At 42.7% G+C, this 25,320-nt stretch overlaps 1 protein-coding gene across 2 annotated transcripts in view; it reads right to left on the bottom strand.

Moving 5' to 3' along the window:
• Window positions 1–3,144: 3,144 nt before the first annotated feature.
• Window positions 3,145–25,320, bottom strand: part of LOC311231896 (myosin-9-like) — a 70,809-nt gene continuing 48,633 nt past the window's right edge. The window contains exons 30-45 of one of the 2 annotated variants that reach the window (XR_014619888.1): window positions 24,932–25,076; window positions 23,754–23,960; window positions 22,838–22,942; window positions 22,102–22,254; window positions 20,848–21,096; window positions 20,344–20,556; window positions 16,001–16,213; window positions 15,237–15,398; window positions 14,832–14,960; window positions 14,339–14,427; window positions 13,745–13,868; window positions 11,656–11,864; window positions 7,622–7,730; window positions 5,685–5,857; window positions 3,735–4,835; window positions 3,145–3,682 (exon numbers count right to left, since the gene is read on the bottom strand). Coding sequence is in view for 1 of the 2 variants with exons in the window: in XM_084318526.1 (XP_084174652.1) it covers window positions 4,727–4,835; window positions 5,685–5,857; window positions 7,622–7,730; window positions 11,656–11,864; window positions 13,745–13,868; window positions 14,339–14,427; window positions 14,832–14,960; window positions 15,237–15,398; window positions 16,001–16,213; window positions 20,344–20,556; window positions 20,848–21,096; window positions 22,102–22,254; window positions 22,838–22,942; window positions 23,754–23,960; window positions 24,932–25,076 (2,389 nt within the window). In the remaining variant the exon portion in view is untranslated. Of the gene's footprint in view, window positions 4,836–5,684; window positions 5,858–7,621; window positions 7,731–11,655; window positions 11,865–13,744; window positions 13,869–14,338; window positions 14,428–14,831; window positions 14,961–15,236; window positions 15,399–16,000; window positions 16,214–20,343; window positions 20,557–20,847; window positions 21,097–22,101; window positions 22,255–22,837; window positions 22,943–23,753; window positions 23,961–24,931; window positions 25,077–25,320 lie in introns of both variants that reach the window. The other variant, XM_084318526.1, reaches the window with a different exon arrangement.

The following is a 25,320-nucleotide window of genomic DNA, read 5'->3' on the forward strand; positions in this document are numbered from 1 at the left end:
TCTCTGGGTAACAGTACTGTATATTTGCATATCGTATATGTCACAAATGTAACAGTACTATATACCTGTATGTCATGTATGTCCCTATGTCATAAATGTCATGATGTCATGCATGTTGTGTATGTCATAAATGTCACTATGAATTGAAAATGGGGGACCCTGATGTAAACAAGACAAAAGTCTTTCTCTGGTCTGCATCCCCTTAACAATTGTGTGTATTGAGCCGTACCCATTCTGCAATCTGTTAAATAAAGTTTTCATTCATTCATTCACCCCCCTCCATATAAACTCTGACTCCATTGCCTACTACACCCTAGGCTCTGTTACCCATACTGCATGACTCTGAACTCTGTTGCCTAGGGCCTATACTCAATTTATATCTACCGGCAGGGGTGTAGCTCCAGATTCTGGGCCCCATGAAAGAATGTATTTGTAGGCCCCCAGTGAATGCGAGCGCTCGAGCGAAAAAAAATTTGGCAATTTTTTTATTGATGAAAACGCATAATATGGTTTTTACCTATACATTCGGATCAGCAGTTCAGCACCTGCACTGTTGGTGGGTGAACCTAGTAAAGGATGTCGCATTGCGTTCATCTTCAATGAATGGACCAATGCAATAGTCTACCAAAGCCCCCCCTCTCTCTCTATATATCTCACACACACACACACACTTCAGAAACAAACATAGTATCAATGAGAGCATCAATAATACACCTGAGTGATGTCTAGTTTAAAAAAAAAAATAAAAAATTTGGGCCCCCCCCCCCAGTGCTGGGCCCTTGGAATCATCCTAAGCTACCCCCCCCCCAGCTACGCCCCTGTCTACCGGTACCTACTGCTTTCACTGTCTACCCATATACTCTGTATGATAGCATGTACAACAGTGCTGTATATACAGCATATTTACATTTATATCTACCCACATTTGTCTGAATATACCTGCATATAACCCCTCTATATACTTGCTTGTACACCTGTATGTAACCCATAGCTCTGTATGATAGCATATTATTATTATTATTATAGCTCTGTATGATAGCATGTACAACAACGCTGTATATACCATATATATTTATTCTCACCACATATATACCTATCCTCAACTGTCTGTACTTACCTGCACAGTCCCTTACTACATCTATATATGTACATGACAGTCTTTATTTATTATACTACAACTCTGTACATACATCTGATTAGCACTACACTCAGTAGTACTAATTTGTATATTTTTTACCCAGTTTAATCACCCTTTACATTGTATTACTGTTGCACTTTACTGCTACATTTGCACTCTGGTTGGATGCCAAACTTCTTTCCGTTGTACTGTACTTGTGCTGTATAATAATACATTTTAATTGGGCGACTGGGTGGCGCAGCGGAGATTGCGCTCGTCACCAATGCGAGAGACCAATGCTGGGACAATAGGACCCACAGGCAGCCGCACTAATCCGTTGAGCTAAACGGTCCAACATTAACTAAACGGTGACTGACTAATCCATAGTTTACACTTGTCAAGAGTCGTTGATACCCATTAAAACAAGTAATTTGAATAATAGCAGTGGCGGCTCGCCACTAGGGGCGCTCGGGCGCCGCCCCCCCCCTGGTTAAAAGAGAGATGAACAAGAAATATAATTTTTTTGTTTTATAGCCCTATAAATAATATAAACATGTTTAAAATGAATAATATTTACTCATTTTAAGTATGTTTGTGTTTCCAATGCACAATATAACGTTAATAATATCAAATATAAATAATCGTTTTCCTGAACAGGAAGTGACTCACGTTCCGTTACCGTAGCCTCATTTCTCCTAGCCTTATTTCTCTCGTCTCGGGCTAGACGCAATAGCGCTCTGAGTGCGTGTGCACGGCGTGCACTGTTTCATCGCTGTATCCGTCACAGCCAATCAGTGCATAACGCGCTGTGCGGTGAAATATGATGTATTATGTTGGAAGCCGGGCGCGATTTGAAGCGGTCTAAGCCAGCAGCCTTAGCAGCGTCTATAATTTCCGTAGCCGCATTTCGCGGAGACGCTCTCCGATTGACCGACGTCAGTTTTTTTTTCGTAGCCGCATTTCGCGGAGATGCTCTCTGATTGGCCGACGCCAGTTTCTGTTGTAGCTGTTGTGTAACTTGTGTTGTTGTGATGCAGCTATTTGTCTTAGAGCATGACGGCAAGTTCTTTCGACGGTTAAGCTTAGGCACTCTTTCAAAGTTGGTTAAGGTTAGAGTTTGTCTTAGAGCATGGCGATAGAACGCCAGGTAGTTTGCAGTCTGTTCGACGGGGAAATGGGCAAAGAAATCATAGTACTTGTGTTGTGTGGTGCCAACACTTGGCTAACAAGAAGCTATAATATGGCGGATGCAGTCTGGACAGTGGTCTGGTCTGGATATACATCAACAGTCTGGGACTGTGGGACAGTGGATTATACACTTTATCAAGCCCTCCTGCCCTGGACGTTTAAACTAAACAGTGAGTCTCTCTCTCTCTCATCGCTGTGTTCCTGTGTCTCCGAGAAATGCGGCTATGGAAAGTATTGACCGGTGCTTGCTGAGATGATAATAGCGCTTCAAAACGCGCTGCTGTGTTGTGAACTATAACATTAATTTTGCTGCTGCTGATGCATAAAGCATATTGTATGAATGAATGGTGAGTTGTTTAAAATGACAACATATACATGTTAATTATTTTATTGGATTGATCAGAGACAGAGAGAGATTGCTCCAGAGCATTTATTAACGTTACATTTTCAACTCGACCTAACGTGAACCACCCAACAGTAGATAGTACGGGCCGCCACTGAATAATAGAAGCCTACTTTGCTGGAACTATTGCGCGCGCGCGCTCAGCCTCTCCACGCATTCTTTACCGCCGCCTGAGTAACTGCCCCAGTTGATGACGGAGAAAGTGGAACGTTGGTTCTGCTTAAATAGGTGTAAACGCGGGCTGGTTCGCCAGAGAGCACCAAGGTTCAGAGGCTCCAATACGTAGCTGGAGCTAGAACCAGAGGCCTGCCGGTGTGAAAGGGCCTTCTGAGAGCTACTGGATTAGGTTGATCAGTTATTCTTCAAACAGCAAGACATTGTGTTGCAGTGTTTCCTTGTTGTGGGATAATTAGGAAAAAAAGGTAAAAACACACAATTAGCATTTAGCCTTTTTTTTTTATTGCAATATGGCATCTGTTCAAATACAAAATAGCAGAATCAATATAATCACCTAGTTTCTTTAACAACAATGTGAGGATAAAGAACTGATCTTAACATCTGTGGAAATAAGAGGGATGCAACTAACAAAACACCAGACAAACCTCATGTGCAAATTGAAGAACATGATCCCTGTTGTGCAAAGCATATGGGAAAAGTACAGTGTGAGTGACTACCAAAACCACCACCAAAGAAGAATAGTTTTACAACCACTGAGAGAGTACAGCAGGCCATCTTTGTATATCAACTATACTGTAGCACCCCAAAACAATTCATAATACAATATTACACATTTATCTTTGTCCTTATAGCCAACTCCACCATAACATGTTGAGGAACATCAACAAATTACAAACATGTGTTTGGCTGTGAGGTACAGTATAATAAAAGTACTATAACAGTGAGGAAATGCATACAAATATACCGAGCGATATTGAAAATGTCTTGTGAAACATTGCATTACTGCATCAAAACACCTAAAAAGACCCATCTCTTCTCATGAAACATGGCATTACTGCATCAAAACACCTAAAAGACCCATCTCCTCTCATGAAACTTGGCATTACTGCATCAAAACACCTAAAAAGACCCATCTCTTCTTGTGAAACATGGCATTACTGCATACGGAAAATGTGGTTGGGTAAGTGAATGAATGACGTTCTCTTGTCCCTCAATATCCACCACTGAATTGCCCTTGAGCAAGGCACTTAACCCCCAACTGCTCCAGTGGAGCTGCTTAGTGGCCAACAGTGTCAGACTGTGATTGTACTGGGCAGTGAATATGAAGCAGGGCGTTGCTGAAAAAGAGCTTTCATACTCAACAATACCATGGGTGAAGATTAAAAACAAAACACTGTGCAAAACAAAGAACAAATTGACCAGTGTTTTCAAAGTGGCAAAGTAAACGTATACAAACTCCAAGCAAAAAGAGGTAGAGGAAATGTTAAGCGTGATAGAATACAACAATAGTGTAATCGATTTTTTTCTCATCATGATACAACAGCAGAGTAGAAAAATAGATCTAGAAAAAGTACATGTTTGGAAAGCATCCATATACAGTATATATATATAAAATAAAAAGTGTTTAATTAATTGAAATAGTACCATTTGGCCAAATATAAAGATCATGTTTTAAATACAACACAACAATAAGGCTATAGGATTTATGCTCTGAAGCAGAAACAAGTGGGTCGATCTTTATTTAGAAAATCTTTGTTCAGTAGCTCGCACGGCTAACGTTTAACCCTTTCACTACCACACTACAGAAGGTTAACCCTTGCACTACCACACTACAGACTGTTAACGGTCTGTAGTGTGGCAGTGAAAGGGTTAACCTTCTGTAGTGTGGTCGCGAAAGGGTTAACCATTTGTTGCGTGGCAGTAAAAGGGTTAACCTTCTGTAGTGTGGTCGCGAAAGGGTTAACCCTTTGTCGCACGGCAGTGAAAGGGTTAAACGGTATTTGTCCTGGTGATGGACTGCATCCCCGGTGTTGCCTGCTGCATGGAGCGGTGCGTCTCCTTTACTCAGGCGCCGGCTCGGGTGCCTCACTCTGCATGTCCACCTCATCGTCACTGTCCAGGCCGGAGCGATTGACGACACGACGCACGTTGAAAGGCAAGTCTCCGCGTCTTAAAAAAGCAAAAAATAAAATATATATTAAAGAAATTGCATTGAATTTATATGTAACTAACGCCCAATTTGTTGAAGCAGCCAAACATTTAAAGCTTCATACTCACCATCATGATAAGTAATAGGTAAGTTATACATCAGGGCATATAGTTCTACTGCCTTACAACCAGACAAAAAAAGGGACAAACGGAAGATGAGTGAGATAAGGATAAGCTACAACAGATGTTTTTATTTTATTTTGGCCATTACGCTGGCTCTTTTTTGCGTTTATCGCATTTTCTCTGGTCAAGAATGACCGACAGAAACAGGTTTGAATGGGTACAGATGGGGGGGAAGACACTCTGAGAAAGATACGGCTGCAGTCCGGGAATCGAACTCGCTAACCCCAGATCCGTGACGAGCACGGTTGTCCCCGGCGCCGAAATAGCGCTCGAGGTACGCGGTGAGCTACTGGAGCTCCCCAACAGATGTTTGTTTTAAAAAAAATTGGTGTGGGAGTAATCAAATGTATGGTAGCAGTATTAAACTGTGTTCATGCATTCCCACTGGGGGCCACTTTTAACGAAAATGTATACACACGCGTTGGCTATAAGTGTCTGTCATTCTGAGACGGTACATACCTGAGCTACAGTACATCCGAGACGGTACATACCTGAGCTACAGTACATCTGAGACGGTACATACCTGAGCTACAGTACATCCAAGACGGTACATACCTGAGAGCTACAGTACATCCGAGACGGTACATACCTGAGCTACAGTACATCCAAGACGGTACATACCTGAGAGCTACAGTACATCCGAGACGGTACATACCTGAGCTACAGTACATCCGAGACGGTACATACCTGAGCTTGCTCTTCAAGGTGCTGACTTCACGGTTCATGGAGTCAGCCGACTCGGTGGCGTCTTCCAGCTCCCTCTGGAGCTTTCTGCGGTAGGCGTTGGCTCGAGTCACCTCCTCCTCCGCCTCCTCCAGCTGACGTTTCAGCTGCCGCATGCGGCTGTTCAGCTTGTCTGCCTATAGGGAGCAGGAGCACACAAGAGGCAGTCAGAGCATCCATACTGCCTAGGGAGCAAGAGCCATACAGACGACTACACCAATTGACTATGTCCAATTTTAGAATTCATACATGTTATTCCTCTGGTTTAATAAGACCGTACAAACATATTAGTGAAGAATTTGCAACTCTCTTCAAATCCAAGTGCTAAGACTCAAACTTGTGATGTGATCAAATATAAAGTCTGAAGCTGCTCCATAAGACAATGAATTGGGAAATATTTGATAGATGACACTGAGAGGACCCAGGGAAATGTTCCGAGTTCATAGGTACATTTTCAGTTCCAGAACTGAGAACACTACTATAGAATAAAGCTTAATTTGGATATGAAAAAGAAAACAAATGTTCAGCGGGTTCACAAAATGAGTCTCTCATTCATCGTCAATGGAGCAGCTCCAGACTTTATACTTGATGACATCATGATGTAATTAAAAGCACCAATCCAATATATATTCACTCGCATACATTCTTGAAAAGTTTCATCTGTAGATTTTTGGAACTTTCTAAACCAATTTGTAAATCGGAATATAGATTCGTTTTACTCCTGTGTTTATAAACATTACCAACGTAAACAAACCCTTTACAGCCACAAAATACTATTTAAAAACTCCTATTTATATTTTGTCTAGTGTTATTCCGTTGGTGACGATCGAAGCATAGAGAAAACCCCACCCTTTCATGCATGCATGATGAAACATAATACCGATAATCTAGCGTTGCTTTCAGATCGATTGTTGATCCAAGCGAGGAATGGTTCCTAGTGAAATGCACTAAAACGCTGTTTAGCGGCGTTTCCTGGGATTACACAGAATTACTTTAAAACTATACTCATATTCACCACGGTATAAAACGGGAATGTATGGATGAAGAAAAAATTCTGTTTTTTGCATCTTGACCGGAAGAAACTCAATGACAAGTGACTATATTATTAGATCCATAGCTATACTATTTAATATAGTTTTAGCACTGCAAACACCGGCATGTAGCCCCATTAATTACAGCGCTGGCACACACGGCCCACAGCGACATCTGGCGCTGAATGTGTTAAGACTCCCAAGATGTAGCACTGAACGGCACAGGAAGTCCTTCATTCCGACAGCCATCAGACTTTACAATGAATCACTGTGCCTCACTGCATCACTGAGCACAGGGTGACAGTTACCATCTTCCTGGACTTTTACTTTAAAAACAACATTGTTCAATATTACACTTACTGTATATACATAACATAGGAAAAGTAAATCCCGGACCATATTTTATTCTTAGGCTTATTTTTATTCTTATTCGTGACTTTGGTTTGTCTACCATGTTTACTGTGAGCGATAATAATTTATAATTATAATTTAGGACCTGCTCCGAGGTCATCAATTGGCACACATGCGATGCATGCATGCAATTCGTATCTGCGATTAACCCATCCCGTCGTCCTTCTCCCCCAAGGGCAGCCGGGAGCAGACAGGCGTCAACGTGAGCCGCGCCAGGGGACCAATCCAAGTGCTCCTGTCCGTCTTCGTCAAGGACGCCACAGCGTTAGCGATCTTGTTGTTGTGCATGTTTTTCCATTGGGTTTATCTTATCGGGGGGGAAACCCTTGCGAGCACGGGGAGAACATGCAAACTCCACACAGAAAGTTTGCGATTTGTAGTGTCAAATTTCCCTCTGGATGAATAAAGTATTTCTATTCCATTTTATTTCAGAACAAGAGGATCAGTGATGAGACCTACCTGGTCTTTGTACTGCTCCGTGTTGCGTCTCTCATCATCCACCTGCAGCATCACTTCCTTCAGCTTCTTCTCCGTGCGCCTCACCAGTCTGGAAGCCTGTTGACGCTCCCTGGACAGGAGGACAGGGCACGATGGTGAGCACACAGGATGAATCAGTACACCAAGACTTAACCCCTCAAGATGTGTCAATACGTTCCCGCTCATCACGCAGAAGATTTACTTATACCAGCGGTTCTCAAACTATGGGTCGCGTCCCAAAGTGGGGTCGTGGGTAGGTGACATGCGCATTGGAAAGTAAAAAAAATAAATAATAAAAAAAATTCGTTTCTTTTTATGTTCCGGCAACATATTTTGGCTAAATGCCTCATTTTATAAATGTGTATTGATAACATAGTGCTGTAATTAAATGTTCTAATAAATATGCATGATCAAGTTCAACAACGTGTGCTTTTATTTTGATATTCCTTAATTCCATGTTGAAATTATGCAATACATTAAAAGGGGAACTATCTTATAAATGGGCTTTTCCTGTGGTTTGCATTGTTTTCTAGCAATGTGGGGTTGTACCAACACTGACTAGATGTGAAATCTCTAGCTAGTCCCGTTTCTCTCATACGGAGCGTTCTCTTTCCCCCTCTCTCCATCTCTCTCTATCTCTCGCCGAGTCCCCCTGCATCGCGACTCGAAGCGCGCATACGTGCTCTGAGCGATCTCTCAAGTTCAAGTTCTTTAATAGTTGTCATACAGAAGTACAGAATACTTTCATACAAAATGCTTCTTACTGTTACGCTCCAGAGACTGTGCTAGACAAGATAGTGTCAAATAACATAATAACATAATATAGCATGAATTTAGAAGAAGAAAATGAGGTCACAGTGTTCGGTATAGACATATGTACAATGTTCTGAGTTACCATATAATATACAATACACAATACTATGCAGTGTACTAATGTACAGTACTATCTAGTGCAAAGCAGAAATGGGATGAGGTACAATTTTAGGTACAATTTACAGTAAGGTGTACGAGTTGTAGTGCAATCCTTCATCCATAAATATAAAGTGTGGGGAGTGGGTGCTACAGTGTGTTTGTTTAAAGTGGGTGTGTGCTATAAAGTGTGTGGAGTGGGTGCTACAGTGTGTTTGTTTAAAGTGAGTGTGTGCATGTGGATGTGTGTGCTATGTGCGTTTGGTGGTTGTTGTTGTGTAGTGTTCATTCATTGTTCGTTTAGCAGCCTGATGGCCTGGGGATAGAAGCTACTTCTGAGTCTTTCTGTGCTCGCCTTGAGACTCCGGTATCGCTTGCCTGACCGCAGCAGTTCAAAGAGGCAGTTGTTCGGGTGACTGGAGTCTTTAATGATTCTCTTAGCCTTGCCCTTGCAACGCTTGTAGTAAATGTTCTGGAGGGTGGGGAGCCCCCCTCCAATTGTGCGTTCGGCTGCACGTGTCACTCTTTGTAGTCTGCTTCGGTCTTTTGCAGTGCTATTCCCAAACCAGGAGGTGATGTCTCTCTCGTCTCTCTCTCTCATCAGCACTCGCGTCACGCCAACCTGTTGCAAAATATCATAGCGCGCATATTCCGATCCATGCAATAATATTCACGGGGGTATGGGGTGCCGGACTCGGGGCCCTCGAGGGCTGGGGATCGTGGCTGCGGTGGGTGGTGATGGAGGGGGCTTGGGATGTTAACTGTACGGTCCGTCTCATTTATTGTCTAGTCATTGTTGTGTTAAGTTAATGATTTGGGATGTCTTTTTATGTATTATTATTATTATTGTGTTGTGAGATGTTTTGTTTCATGTTTGAAAAACAAAATAAAAAAGATTTGATCACAAAAAAAATTCACGGGGGTATATATTGTAATTTGAAACAAGTTACCAATGCATTGTCCCGTGGGATTATGCCCCCCTGTGGCAAAATTAATTAGTCTCCCTCTCTATCTCTCTCTCCCCAAAGATCTGCCAGTGCAGACTGTGGGTGACTGTCACTCAAAGTACATTGAGAGTATGGGCGGAGCCCAGCTAAAAAGACAGCTTGGAATCTGGAAGTGGAGAAAATGCTGCTTTAGAGTACTTTATTAGAAATACAAAACAATTAATTATTTTGAAAAAACCTTACACCGCCACATCCGGTGTTCCGAAATAAGATGGCATCTGTGAATCTCTTTAAAACATCCTGTGTTGTGAAGGGCCAGATTAAAGCTGAGAATCTACATTTATTGTTTTATATACATTGTATATTATTTATATATACACGGTATATCCCTTTAAGCCTGCGTTCGAATCATAGTAATATTCGCTCTCCTTATTGGATAACGCCCTTAGGCGCCAGACCGCAAGCCCCCAAAGTCAGGTTCAAAGACGAGCCCAGGCATGTCGCAACATGCCTGGAGACAGCGTATTGATTCGAGAACTGAGGTTTGGGACTAGATAATCACTTAAGTATATATGCTGCGGCAGGTGCGAACAGTAGCTGTTCAACCAGATGTTCATCAAGTTCATCCCGAGTCAACGTGTAGTGAAGTGAGCAGCAGTGCGTCTAATAGAGCGTTGAGAACCACGTGCGAATTGAATAGTAAAGTGTCAGATTAATGCAGTAACGTCAAGTTCGACTTAGTTTAACTTAGTTTAATGTGAAGTAAACAGTCGTTAATTTATTGTATATCGTGCCAACCACAGTTCGTTCGTGTGTAGCATTACCCAGCGGTTCGTTCGTTTTAGCTAGTGGACCTTAGCCAGTGCGCGTGGACTAAATACATTGGTGCCAGCACACGAGGAGGCCTAGTCGGAGAACCTGCTGGACATGTGCACAGGAGAACCAGCGGCGGCGATTGCAGAACCATTACTGGTTGGATTATATTGATTGTGGAACGTGTTACCCGGAGAAGAGCATCGTTAATCTCCACTGTCGTTTGGGATTTAACCTCGTGAGGATTTACATTCGGGCTGGCCTCATGGACCGAGGCTAGCTGGCTATCATCGTTTGCTATCGAGCATATGGATTACAGTTATTGCTTTTGTTGCTGAGTTTTGGATTACAAGGACTGGCTTCTGTACGTGAATCCCCTTCTTCATTGATCAGACTGAGTATCCGAACATTCCTCTATCCTCCAGACCTTACAACTCTGGGAGGAACCCAGTGTCTCCAGGCGGTACCAGCGTTGCCCTCTATAATTGCTATTATACGCCAGGTGGCGTCAGCCTAGTACCCATCGTAGGAATCATTCTATTCCCAGTGACTTATGCTACTGACTGACTTTATGCATATTCTTCGCCATACAAGCGCAACCCTAATTCTCATTCTGTAACCTATTGTTGCATAATAATAAATACCCTCAAATACTATTTCTTTGTCAATGCCGTGTTATTATGAGTGTCCACCATATATTCGATGTACCGTCTGGCCAGTAATTAAAGTACATACCTAGCAGTGGTTTAATCTATCACAATCTTTAATACAGTCAGGGTTTTGTAACCCCTCAGTTACATCCTGTATGTGTTTGACTGATTTATCTTTTAAAAACCAGCATTACTGTCACATAAGCGTTATAAGATCGCACTTCTGTAAATCTAGGGTCCAGGCAGTCTCAAAACAAATGCAACTTATTCATAAATCCATCTAGGGTCCAGGCAGTCTCAAAACAAATGCAACTTATTCATAAATCATCTAGGGTCCAGGCAGTCTCAAAACAAATTCAACTTATTCATAAATCATCTAGGGTCCAGGCAGTCTCAAAACAAATGCAACTTATTCATTCATAATCATCTAGGGTTAAGCGCAGATAATGCATGCATGTGTGTTCCGGTGTGTGTGTGCCACTAACATTGAGTGTCATTGCATGCCAATTAAAGACCTCTGCGACAGGTCCTGCATTATTATTATTATTATTATAGGGTCCAGGTCTCAAAACAAATGCAAGTTATTCATAATCAGCTAGGGTCCAGGCAGTCTCAAAACAAATGCAACTTATTCATAAATCAGCTAGGGTCCAGGTCTCAACAAACGTAGCACACAGTGGACTGGCTCTGAACTCACTTAGACTCGATGTCGAGCTGTTCTTCCAGCTGTCCCGACTTGGCCTCTAGCGTGGCAATGGTGGACTTATACTTGGACCTGACGGTTCCCTCCAGCTCCTGCAGCTTCAGTTTCAACTCCTTGTTCTGGCGCTCCAGCTGAGCACGCACCCCCTCCAGGCGCTGAGAGGTACTGCGTTCTGCAGCCACCTCTGTGGTCAGCTGCTCACTCTGAGGTTAGAGACACACAGGAGGAACGGCATACAGGTGAAATACTGTACAATGTTAAATTGAATACAATGTTTGAACCCTTTCACTACCAGACTATCAAGGGATTAACCCCTTCACTGAGACAATACAGAAGGTTAACCCTTTCACTGCCACAAAACAAAGGGTTAACCCTTTCACAACCACACTAAAGAAGGTTAACCCTTAACCGTCTGTAGTATGTTAGTGAAAGGGTTAACCTTCTGTAGTGTGGTTGTGAAAGGGTTAAAGAAGTGTCTCAAACTATGGATCAGCACCCACAATGGGTCATGGGTATATAGATTAATGAGATTAATGGCCACCTGCTGTGCTCACTGCCTGACTGTACTTAGTGAGCTACAGAACATATCATGTGCTTACAACGACGAGGGGGTCAATCCAGTTTATGATGGTATGGCTCCTACCTAATTTATACCTACCTATAGTGCTTTCACTGTCTACAACTGCCCTACACTGAAATCATAGTAATCTTAACTACCCACCTCACTATAGTCTACCCATATATTCTGTATGATAGCATGTACAACAGTGCTGTACCGCATATATATATATATATATATATACACATATCGGTCTGAATATACCTGCATATAATCCTCCTATATACCTACATATACACCTGCATATAACTCTGTATGATAGCATGTACAATAATGTTGTATATACCATATATATATATTTATTTATTCTTATATGCCAGGGTTTCCCCAATAAATTTTCTGCCCGGTACACTTTCTAGGATTCAAATGACTTGGCGACTCCCTCATTCAAAATGCAGACATAAGCTACGTGAGAAGAACGGAGTTTATTTTGAACAGCTTGTCATTTCAGTTGCATGAAATTCCTTTCAGTATCATGTAACATTCAATAACCATTTTAGTTTTTTGTTATATGAAGGAGCATCAAATTTGCGCAATTATAGCCTACTGCTGGAAACACAACAACGCAGGCCTAAACTTTCATGAAATAAATGTAATTGTCCATGGTAGAGAAGCGCAACACTGATTGTTTAACACATAATAATAATTCATTACATTTATATAGCGCATTTCTAGACACTCAATTTCCACCCTGCATTGTGGGGAGTGCTTTGCCCCCTTCACCACCACTGGTAGCACCCAACCTTGGGCTACACAGGCTCAATGGCTGCCATACACTGGTACCAGGCACACATCACACTACACAAAGGCTGAACGGCTCAGGAGACAGGGATTGATATCAGCCAAGTAAGGGGGAAGGGATGATTAGGTGGCCTTGATGTCAGAGGCCCGATTGGGAATTTGACCAGGAACGTCGGGGAACCCCCTACTCTTTGAGATATGCGTCCTGGGCGACCGAGATTCAGTCAGGACCTCGGTTTAGCGTCTCGTCCGAAGGACGGCACTCGCAGCTATACGGTGTCCCGTAACAGGGGCATTGTTACTGACTAGTCCAGAGGACAGAGTGCCCCCTGCTGGACAACAACACCACCACCACCACCACCACTTTCCGACAACGGCCTTGACCAGGGCTCGAGCCGGTGATCTTCCGATCATGAGTCCGGAGCTCTACTCGTGTAGCCATGCTGCCGGACATATATTATATATATTTATAGAGAGTTTAATTACCTGTACATTGTATATTATTATTGCACTTTACCGTTACATTTGCACTCTGGTTGGATGACAAACTTATTTTCGTTGTACTGTACTTGTGCTGTATGGTGACAATACATTTTAATCTAATCTAATCTCGTCTTCCCCTCGTCAGTGGAAGCAGAAATACCTGGAAAATAATCGTCCAGACAACTGAAATGATTCTTGAACTGCATCCCTACATTACAGTCAGGTGAGATGGTTCCTTACCTGCAGCGTGGTTCTCCTCAGGCGGTCGTTCACCATCTCCGTGTTGACCTGCTCCTCCTCCAGCTCCTCCTCCAGCTGAGAGATACGGCCGTCCAGCCTCCTCTTCTCGTCTGCAGCGAGGGACCTGCATGTATAGGCAGGGAATAATGAACCACAAGTAGTGGTGGTTATTCTTTATGGTCAAAAGAAAAACGATTCAAAGCCTTTTCACACCAAGATCAAATTTGATCTACCACTCTTGATTACTTGCACACTGATTGCAAAAAAGCTATAATGTTTAAAAAATATATAATTTATTTAATTTTGAGAAGATTCCACAGGAGTGTGATCTTTGGATTTTAATGTTCACATTTTTGCACCATGTATTTGCATGGCACTGGTGTGAAACTGCTTTTACTCAAAACAATATCAGCTGAAATTATGAAGTACAAGTTTCATTGAGGTACAAATTGACTCCCATCCAATGTTTATTTTAAATTTTTTGTGCCGTGTTGTGCACAGACATCCAATTTGGTGTCTGGGGTGGGTGTGACCAAATACTATTTTCTATCTTGTGGACAATAAGGTTATATGGTATCCATGGGTTTTCCATACAGCTTGGCGGTGTTGTTGTTGATCTCGTCCTGGAGCTCATCTCTCTCGGTCTGGGCCTGCCTCTTCATCCTCTCTGCAGTCGCCAAGTCCTGTAGGACCACAGGAGAAAAGGGGGGGGGGGGGGGGGTTAAGAATTGAACCCCGTCACTGTGACAATACAGAAGGTTAACCCTTTCACTGGCACACGACAAAGGGTTAACCCTTTCACAACCACACTACAGAAGGTTAACCATCTGTAGTGTGGTAGTGAAAGGTTAACCTTCTGTAGTGTGGTAGTGAAAGGGTTAATGCCTACTACTGCCAAGACTATACTAGGGCAGCTAATGACTTAAGTTTCTTAGGGTAATATAATCTTGGGGGTAATATAATCTGATGAGTTCTTGCAATCCACAGGTAAAGACAGTAAAAGGAGGTGGTTGCGTAAAAAGTCTTTGCATTAGACTCTTGGAAGATGATATGGATGGTCCAGATAACACTTTTTGGACGTCTCTACCTCCTGGAGCTGCATGGTGTCCGCCTCCATGGTCTTGACCTTCTTCTCGTTCTCCTTGGCCTCGTTAAGGGCCTCGTCCCTGGACACGCGCAGCTCCTCCAGCTCCCTCATCAGGTCTTTCATATGGGCCTGGCAGGTGGGGTACATGGACAGAGCACTAAACTTACAGTGAACACAGATCATCTTCGCAATGGCAAAAGTTTGTGTGTGTGTGTGTAGAAGCAGTAATATGCTTTTGAGCACACTCGTTCTCATTCCTTATACTTAACATAAATAGTATCCAGTAAGTATCAAGACAGTAAGCTAAAGTTGGTCCTTGTAATACAGATTTTTACATCGAGAGACAACTACATGATAAATCATTGTTTTCATTATTATTATCATCCGGTTCCGTCTCTGTAGTACCTGATGTTTCTTGAGCTGTTTGAGGGCCTCGTCGCGTCCCTTGTTGGCGGAGTCTATCTGGGCCTCCAACTCTGCCAGGTCCAGCTCCATCTTCTTCTTGCCGGACACGGCCTGAGAGCGCTGTCTGCGCTCATCCTCCAGCTCCATCTCCATCTCACGCACCTGACAAAGTATGAATGAATGAGCTGTAAAACGCCACGAATCCATAGCCTGAAGTCTTATGTAGTACAGGTCTAAATTTGATAAAAATTCGTTCAGAAATTAGTCTTCTAGACTAGAGAGATCAGGGTAAACCGTGTGCCAAGAAAAAAGCTCTCCATTTCCTCATCCACGCCAATCCGAGGCACGGATTTGGTCGAGTGAGGTGGCATTCGAACGGCAACAAATAGGGCTTTAATTCTATATATAATATGTTCAGCGAAAAATGCAGCCCGAGCCGCTAGAAGTTCGCAAAGTGCCGTGACTTTAGTGTATTGCTGGCGGGCACGATGGCCAGGCCAGGGCCGTTGCATGTTAAGAGGTAAATATTAAATATAAAATAACAGCATAAAAAGATTTAGCTAGAGGCATCATGGGCACAACTGACCACGCCGGAGGCACCGCTGCCGGGAACTGAATCGGATCTCTGCGGTAGTAGGCAAGTGCTTAGACCTCCATAATTATCCAGCTGCCCACCCAAACCTAAATCTGCAGAATATTTGCAACCCAGTAAATATTGGCAGGAAAGTGTAATTTATTGCGCATGGAAGCCATTTTGAGTGTACCTGTTTGACCAGCTGTTTCCTCCTCTCCTCTCCCTGCTCGTCTCTGGTCTGCAGGTCCCTGTCGAACTGGGCCTTCATGGCCTGCATGTTGACCTCCAGACGCAGCTTGGCGTCCTCCGTGGCCTGCAGCTCGTCCTCCAGCTCCTCCAGCTGGACCTTCATCTCCTCCAGCTGCTGCTCCATGCCACGCTTTGACCTCTCCAACTCATGGACCTGCAGAGAGGGGGGGCAGGAGAAGAGGAGGGAGCTCGGATTGAACAATTTCAAAAAGAAAAACTATGTATTATTGCAGCGGTTCTCAAACTACGGGTTGCGACCCAAAGTGGGGTAGGTGCATTGCAAGTAAAAAATCAAATAAAATATATATATACAAATTAGGGATGGGCATTAAAAAATAAAAAAATCCAGATAGATTGATTGCATGATGTACTCTAGTAGTGATCGATTACTCGCCGTCTTCTCTCCTCCTACAGCAAGTTGTTGCCGCACACATGCTCACACACACTGCTCGCAGTGCCCTCATTGGCCCTCCCCCTACCCCTCACCCCTTCCTTCCTTTTGATTATTATTTTGTTGTTACATTGTTCCCTGTTCCCCTCCGTTAGCTGCCCCCTCCTGTTAAGCGCCTTGGGTCTCCTGAAAGGCGCTATATAAATGTTATAATAATAACTAGACAATTCCGCGCGGGGGAAATTGTGAAAGTGTGGGTGACGCCTGTGCACCGCCGGCCAACGGGGGAGAGGGTCTCTCGCGAGTCTCTATGACAAACGGTTCAAAGGATACAAAAAGGGGGCGCGGCCTAAGGATCGGGGGAGTGGTCAACATAGACCAATCAAAGAGGATATCCCTACTGAGTGCAACGACACAACCCGCAACACTATTACACACTACACGATTACACACTATTACACACTATTACACTATTACACTATTACACACTATTACACTATTACACTATTACACACTATTACACGATTACACACTATTACACTATTACACACTTACACACTATTACACACTATTACACTATTACACTATTACACACTATTACACTATTACACACTATTACACACTATTACACACTATTACACACTATTACACACTATTACACACTATTACACACTATTACACTATTACACTATTACACTATTACACTATTACACTATTACACTATTACACTATTACACTATTACACACTATTACACTATTACACTATTACACTGTTACACACTATTACACTATTACACACTATTACACTATTACACTATTACACTATTACACTATTACACACTATTACACACTATTACACTATTACACACTATTACACACTATTACACTATTACACTATTACACTATTACACACTATTACACTATTACACACTATTACACTATTACACTATTACACACTATTACACTATTACACTATTACACACTATTACACTATTACACACTATTACACTATTACACACTATTACACACTATTACACACTATTACACTATTACACTATTACACACTATTACACTATTACACTATTACACACTATTACACTATTACACAATATTACACTATTACACACTATTACACACTATTACACTATTACACTATTACACACTATTACACTATTACACACTATTACACTATTACACTATTACACACTATTACACTATTACACCGAGTACAATGGCACAATCCGCAAGTCTCTACGACAAACGGTTCAAGAGATACACTGAGGGGGTGTGGCCTAAGGGGGCGTGGTCTAAGGATCGGGGGAGTGGTCAACATCGACCAATGAAAGGTGGTCAACAGGGGGAGTGGTCAACATCGACCAATGAAAGGTGGTCAACATCGACTAATGGCACAATCCGCAAGTCTCTACGACAAACGGTTCAAGAGATACACTGAGGGGGTGTGGCCTAAGGGGGCGTGGTCTAAGGATCGGGGGAGTGGTCAACATCGACCAATGAAAGGGGGTCAACATGGACCAATGAAAAATGAAAGAGGATATCCCTACTGAGTACAATGACACAACCCACAAGACAGAGGGCGCTGTCAGCAATTCAGTAGTGCAACACAGTGATGGCCAATGATGGGTTAAGTGGATGATGTCATTGGCAGCTCAGCCACGAGCCACACAGCTGAACCAATCATGAGTGAGCCATGAGCCACACAGGTGAAGCAATCACTATGACTTGCATATTTTCTATCTAATGCATTTCTATGGAGGCAGATGCATGACTGCATTGTCACATTGATTAAAAGAAAACTATAAGAGATGAAGCGTTGTGACGCGCACATGAGCACTACAACGAGTAGGCGAAGGGTTGTGCGCGATATTGTGACATTCGTGCGATATTGTGGCACTCCTTCGGCGATCGGAACAGAAGGCTAAAAAATAGTGTGAAAAATGTGATTTCTAGAGTGCGATTGCATGGCGGTCAATGGGGAGGAGAACCTTCAAACAAATGGTCGTCAGTTGAGATAGAAATGTCCAATTCCATTTATTTTTCTTTTGTGAGCGGGTTGACAGCCGTGTCATCGTTTTGATGTGTTTGTTTTATTTCTACGTCCAAAATTGAGATCACACTCGCAATTCACCCAAGGTAGGGGGAAAAAGATTATTTCAGCTGCTACACTCTAAAATGCAATGCATTCCCAATGGGACCGATATTTTACCGTTTAAAGTCGATTCGTAGCCAGACGGTGCGGTGAAACTTTACGAGTTCGGAGACCGGTGTTGCCATAGGCAAGCCGCTCGTTTTGATACCTTTCACGTGTATGGGGCGCGAACGCTTACGTGTTGCAAAGTGTTTGCAAAATCGGTGGAATAAAGAATAAATAAATAAATAAAAAGAGTATGGATATGTATAGTGTGGGTGGCAACCTGGCTTCGCCAGGTCACCCACACTAATAATATCTTACATCACTGGCGTTAGTTTTTGCAGCTGTTGGCTAGCTAGATACCGTTCTTCCGTTGGCTAACGTTAGCTATCTAGCAACTGTAGCTAGCTAATACGGGGTGTGCAGACTGCGAATTAAAAGGTAGCCAATGGAGTGGAGCTAACCAACTGTACAAATCGATGTGATTGGCTGAGACTGTATTTTGTACGGTTGGCTGGCTGTTGTGGATTCGGGTAGCCAGCTAGCTGGCTGGCAGTTCATAGTGCAGTAGCTGGCTGTTGTTGGCTGAAAGATAGAGTTCTCATATTACTCACGCCCACCCCTAATACAAATATATACAATTTGTTTTATGTTCTGGCAACATATTTTGGCTAAATATGCCTTGTTTTATAAATGTGTATTGATAAAAATATGTTTTTTCTCTCTGAAATGTAATTGAGTAAAAGTACAAGTATACAAACCTAATAATACTCGAGTAAGTAGTACAAATCCCCAAAAACAGTACTTAAGTATTGTAACGAAGTACAATTACTCAAGTACTTTACACACCCCTGATAAATATGCATGATTAAGTTCAACAACGTGTGCTTTTGGCGGCTAAGTGGCGCAGTGGGCAAGGCGCTCTCTACTAATGCAGGAGATGCTGGGTTCAAGCCCAGCTCTCGGCATTGCTACCAGCTTGACTGGTCGTTCATACTAACACAATTGGCAGTGTTAGGGGTGGGAAGCTGGTGGGTGGGGATCGGACGTTGTGGACAGCGACTCCTACAGGTCGGTTGGTGCGCCTGTGCAGCAGAATCAGGAAGTAACGGGGGCAGCGTGAGCCTCCCACGCGTTACTCCTCGCCACTGAGAGATTGCGTTGTACAGGTGAAAAGATGCGACGGCTGCCTCCTTGTGTACCGGAGGGGACACGTGATGCAAGGCTTCGTCCACATTGCAGCCGGCCAGTGGGAGGCATAGTCTAGCAACGTTCGAGACAGGAGAGGGTAGAATTGGACAATACGAAATTGGGATGGGAGAAAAAGTAGATGGAAAAATAAAATAACTTGTGCCTTTATTTTGATATACCTTAATTCCATGTTGAAATTACACGATACATTAAGTGTGGGGTCGCCAAAAAAAATCCTAAATTAAATGGAGTCATGGTATAATAATAAAAAAACTGCATTATTAGATTGTGTGTGTTTTATTCAACACAGGAGTGACTGAAAAGAGGAATTACATTTACTTCCACAGGAGTAACTGAAAAGAGGAATTACATTTACTTCCACAGGAGTAACTGAAAAGAGGAATTATACTCATTTCCAGACTCTGCTTTGATTACACCATTAAAAAAAATTATAGGAGTGAATCTGCACTGAAATTCCCTTCCAGATTCAAATCAGATTTTCTTCCTCAGTCTCCCATGCAAACTCCACCAGACGACACCGGTGCTCTCTTACATTCTTGCCGACATCATCCTTGGAGGAGACCAAGTCCTCCATCTCGGCCTTGAAGTTTTTGTTGGCCCGGTCCACCTCGTCTTTCAGGTCGGTCATGGTCTCCAGCTCGCGGGTGAGCGTCAGGGCGCGGGTCTCCTTCTCTCTGGCCTCGGCCTCAGCCCGGTCGCGCTCCTCGGCGTACTGCGTGGAGATGGTCTTCTCCTCAGCCAGCATCTAGAGCAGGAGGGGAAGTCCTTAGTTCACTTAACATACACCGTGGACACACTGACACGCAAACACATTAGGATAAATAGTGTCGCCACATTTATGATGGCTATTATTATTAGTATTATCAATTGTACAAGACTGACAAAATGCAGTCTTTTGTGAGCCAGTCACATTGCAAAACTATCTTCCTCTGCAGACACGATCACCATCACACCATTTTGTCTTCTCAGAAGTTCACTATCTATCCAGAAACTACATTAGTGAAGTGAGAAAATTATTAGGTTGGCAACACCTCACCTGGTCAAACTTCTTCTGCTTCCTCTCCAAGTTGGACACGATCTGCCTGAGGTGGTCCTGGTCTACCATGAGGTCGTCCAGCTCCTGCTGCAGGCGGGTCTTGGTCTTGTCCAGTTTGTCGTAGGCTGAGGTCTTCTCCTCCAGCTGCTGGGTCACCCCCTCCAGCTCCCGCTGGCTGCGCTTCTTGCTCTCCTCAGCCCCCTCCAGACTAGAGGCCTCCTGTTCCACCTTCTTCTTCATCTCCGCCAGCTGTGAGGAAGATTCAAGAGTTTATTCATCACATACATACCAGGGCATACAGTGAAATGCGGTTGGCCATGCCCGCTACGATTGTGCAATGAAACAATAGTAATAATAATAAAGATAGAATAGACATGTTAACAAAATCGCTTAAAGGCACTGGATCCTATGTACATTCCTATACAATGTGCAGTTTCTCTTCTATGTCCTTATGCTATACTTGCCGTTACAAACTAACGGATCCCCGTATATTGAAGTGGCTGACAACTTACTGCTGGTAAAATCACTGTTTAATTTGTCTTTTTACATAGTATTACATTCCTATAAACACTGTAAGAGCTATGGCCTCATACAGGTCCATTCAAGTAAAAAACATGTTTAGCGTATTTCTTGTCTTGAACTGAACTGTCAAACCGGTCAAAAAAGTGACAGCGATAAACACTGTTGCCTCGCAACACGGCGACATGGATTTCAAAATAAGAGTCATACACATACATAGGCTTCAATTCTAATAATAAAAGTCCTGGATATTCCTAAACATTAATTGACATAGATCTCTATAAAACCACCCAACACATTGATTACTTTAGGCACACACTTAAACCAGTAACATCACAAATATTAAGCAGGTAATTACTTTCATGGGGTTATTTACATCTAATAAACATAAAGTAACATATAGGACACGATGTACATACACTATACAGGACTATATATACAGTATGAACAGTGGCTAAACATTTTTATGTATGATTGAAATAAATATAAGAGGTAAAAGAGAAGTTAGTGCAAATCGTTTTTTTTTTTTTTGCAGCAGCGGTACATAGTACCGGTAAGTATAACTGATAAATAATGGCAGTAGAATACAATAATGGTAGTAAAGTGGCAGGACTGCACCGGCAATAACCACTTCTCCCACTGCGGATACTGAAACAAAGTCCTGGTCCACTACTTTTACATTAGAAACTTTCGGCGGACATTAGTCTGGATGGATCCTGGGTTTGTCAGTCTGACCTGGCATTGGAGGGTGTAGACTTGCTTCTCTACATTCTTCTTGGCCTCCTCCTCTTCCTCCAGCATCTCCCTCAGGTTGTTCTGCTCATCCTCCATCTGCCTCAGACGGGTGGAGAGGGAGAGCTTCTGACGAGTCTCCTCCTGGAGCAGCTCCTGCGAGGGGGAAGAGAGACGGGTCAGTCAGTCAGAACTTTTTGGCTATTGTTATATACAAGACCCCTGCATGGTCTGTGCCAGCCCCCTCTGAGGGAATTCATAGAAAGGAAGCCCGATGGAGGAATCGGCACGAGGGGAACCACTAGAGGGGATTGCGATGTGCCCGTCCGGTAAAAACATCCTCTCAGTCCAGGGCCGTTTAATCTGGAATTATCTACCTTTGACCATAAGAGATTATACCTCATTTCCCTAATTTAAGTACAATCTTAAAAAAAATAGTTACTTGATAACCAAACCTGTGACCATGTATAGTATGTATAGTAAAATAGTCTAGTAGTGCACCTTGATAACAAATCCTACAACTTTATACCTTGTACTTTGTTTTTTGTATGTATGTTTACTGTTTTTATGCGTAGTCTCGTAGCTTGATATGCTTTACTGCCTGCCTGCTTCGTTTTCCGGTGTATTTACACTGCATTTATTTGTAGTGTCCATTAATATGCTCCGTTCCATCTAAATAAACAAATAAAAAGTGTGTGTGAGTGAGTGAGTGAGTGAGTGAGTGAGTGAGAAAGAGTACCTGAGTATCCTGAAACTGGGACTCTACAGAGGAGAAGTCTTTGTTGGACTTGATAGTCTTGTGTTCAGATTCACTCAGCAGTTTGTTCACATTGTCCAGCTCCAACTAGACACGGGATGGAAGAAGCAAATCAATAAGGAAGCAAAACTACATTAATCTATCCATCTAAGACAAGATAAGATCAGATAAGATATTGCTTTATTGATCCCCCTGGGGAAATTCAGTATCATAGCAGCATGGGGGGGGGGTACAGGTCACAGAATTATAGTACAGTGGAGAAGTACAAATTAAAATAGAATAAAAAGGCAGTGTAAACAATATAATTAAGTCTGGACATGTGCATATGGGCAACAAGGTGCGAGATGAGGGTATGTATGCCCTCTGTTATAAATATAGTTACAATATATAATCTAAACTAATATATACCTAATCTAAAAATGCTAAATATATGCAATATATAATCTAAATCTAATCGAATATATAATCTAAAAATGCTAAAGATTATGCTCTGATGAAGTATACAGTAAGGTACGGTATGCATAAGGTAAGTATATTGTCCTTTTAGGTGGGGGTCAGCTACTAGGTTCCTAGTAGTTGGATGTCTGGCAGCAGTCCCTGCCAACTTATGCGGAGCCTGATGGCCGCTGGTATGACGGACTGGCCGAGGCGGTTAGTTGAGTGTCGTGGGGGTATGAGTCTGTGACTGAACGTGCTTCTCATCTTGATTAGCTCATCATAGAGGGGGTGGGAGGGATTCTCCAGTATACCTCTAGTCTGACCAGCTCGACTCCCACCACGGAGCTAGCCTTCCTCTAGCCTTCCTCACCAGCTTGTTCATCTACCCAACTAATCAGTTCATTCCTCTATTCATGAATCCCCAAAAAAATTAAAATAAAAATCATTGCAATGTCCATACCTGTGTCTTGGACACTTTGTCCGCCAGATCCAGTCTCTGCCGCTCACTCTCTCCATGTTTGACCTGGAGCTCCTGAACCTGAGCCTCGGCCTTCTTCCTCCGGTGCTCAGATTCCCCTTTGCCCTGGGTGAGAGTCTGTAGCTCAATCTGCACCTCGTTCCACTCACTCTCCAGGGCCTGCTTGGCCTTATCCACAGACCCTTTGCTCTGGAGGTGACAAACAAATATGAGGAACGGTTACTTAATAATAATAATAGATTTCATTTATATAGCACACTTTACATTCAGTGAGATCTCAAGGTGCTTCACAGCAGAAGAATGAGAATACAATTAAAATAAAAAGGTTTAAAACATAAAAATTTATAAAATAAAAACATTTAAAATATGTTTGGGTTTGATTGTGTACGAGAATGATAACGCAAGGATCAGTGTCATCACAAAACCGTTTGAAAATGTCTTTACCACAAAATCACATGGTCAAAACTTCCATGACAGATATACCAGGTCTGTAGTTAGAGGGGACTGTGTAGTCCCAAATGGGAGGTCTGCTTTTAGTCAGGCAGCCTTTTCCGTGAGAGCAGCCCACACCTGGAACAGTCTTCCAACACGGCTCAGGGAGTATCAAAGATACATTTAATTTAAATTGAACTTAAAATCATGGTTGAGAGATGGTCAAGTGTGCGACCATTTTAACTGAGGGGTTGTAATGTATTTTAATGTATATTAGTGTATTGTAACCTACTGATTCCTACTGTGTTTTAATTACGGTATTGTACTATGTCTTAATTATTGTAGTGCTCGTGTCACCTGCCCCAGAGACTACAGTTGAAAATTAGCCAACCTGGCTAAACTGGCATATTTACAGTAAAATGTCAAATGTGTACAGTAATATGCACTGTCTCTGTATTTTAAACCAATAAATACAAACAAATTAGAAGGTTAGGGCTGCTTCTCATCATATGAGGTTTGTATGCTTGGGAGACTTGGGTTTGTCTTTGTTACAATCGCTTCATTGACTCGTCCAACTCACTATCGTCATACAAAGGACTAAAAGGAAAATGTATTGCAAGTGACTTTCAGCTTAGCAGAAAACAAACAGTATCTCCAGCCGGTCCACAAAGTGCCTCAAAGATAAGAGGGAAGATTCTCTTTCTAAAACAACTCTCCTGCACTCTCACCCTCTTGGCCTGCTCCAGCTGTTCGTTGAGCTCGTCAAAGGACTGGTTGTGTTTGTGTCTCATCTCCATCATCTGCTGCTCGTGTGCCTTGGCCTCGTCCTCCAGGCCCTTCTTAAGCTGGGTGACCTCAGTCTCACGCTTGGACCTGGGTGGAAGGAACCCAGTGAGTGACATCGACAAATACACACAGAGAGAAGACAGAATAAAGAGAAGCGAGGAATGAAGAGACTGTGCCATATATACAACTAAACAAAAAGCAAGAACGGATTTATGTCTTACTGTACTTTCTTTTCCCCCCCTTCAAATTAGGCAATAGATCTACACTGGCATAATAATGGGTCATAATGATATCTGGAAGAGGACGTGTGTTGATTGGGAGTATGTGTAAG

Source organism: Notolepis coatsorum, assembly GCF_963971535.1.
Source record: "Notolepis coatsorum genome assembly, chromosome: 7".
Classification (NCBI taxonomy): domain Eukaryota; kingdom Metazoa; phylum Chordata; class Actinopteri; order Aulopiformes; family Paralepididae; genus Notolepis; species Notolepis coatsorum.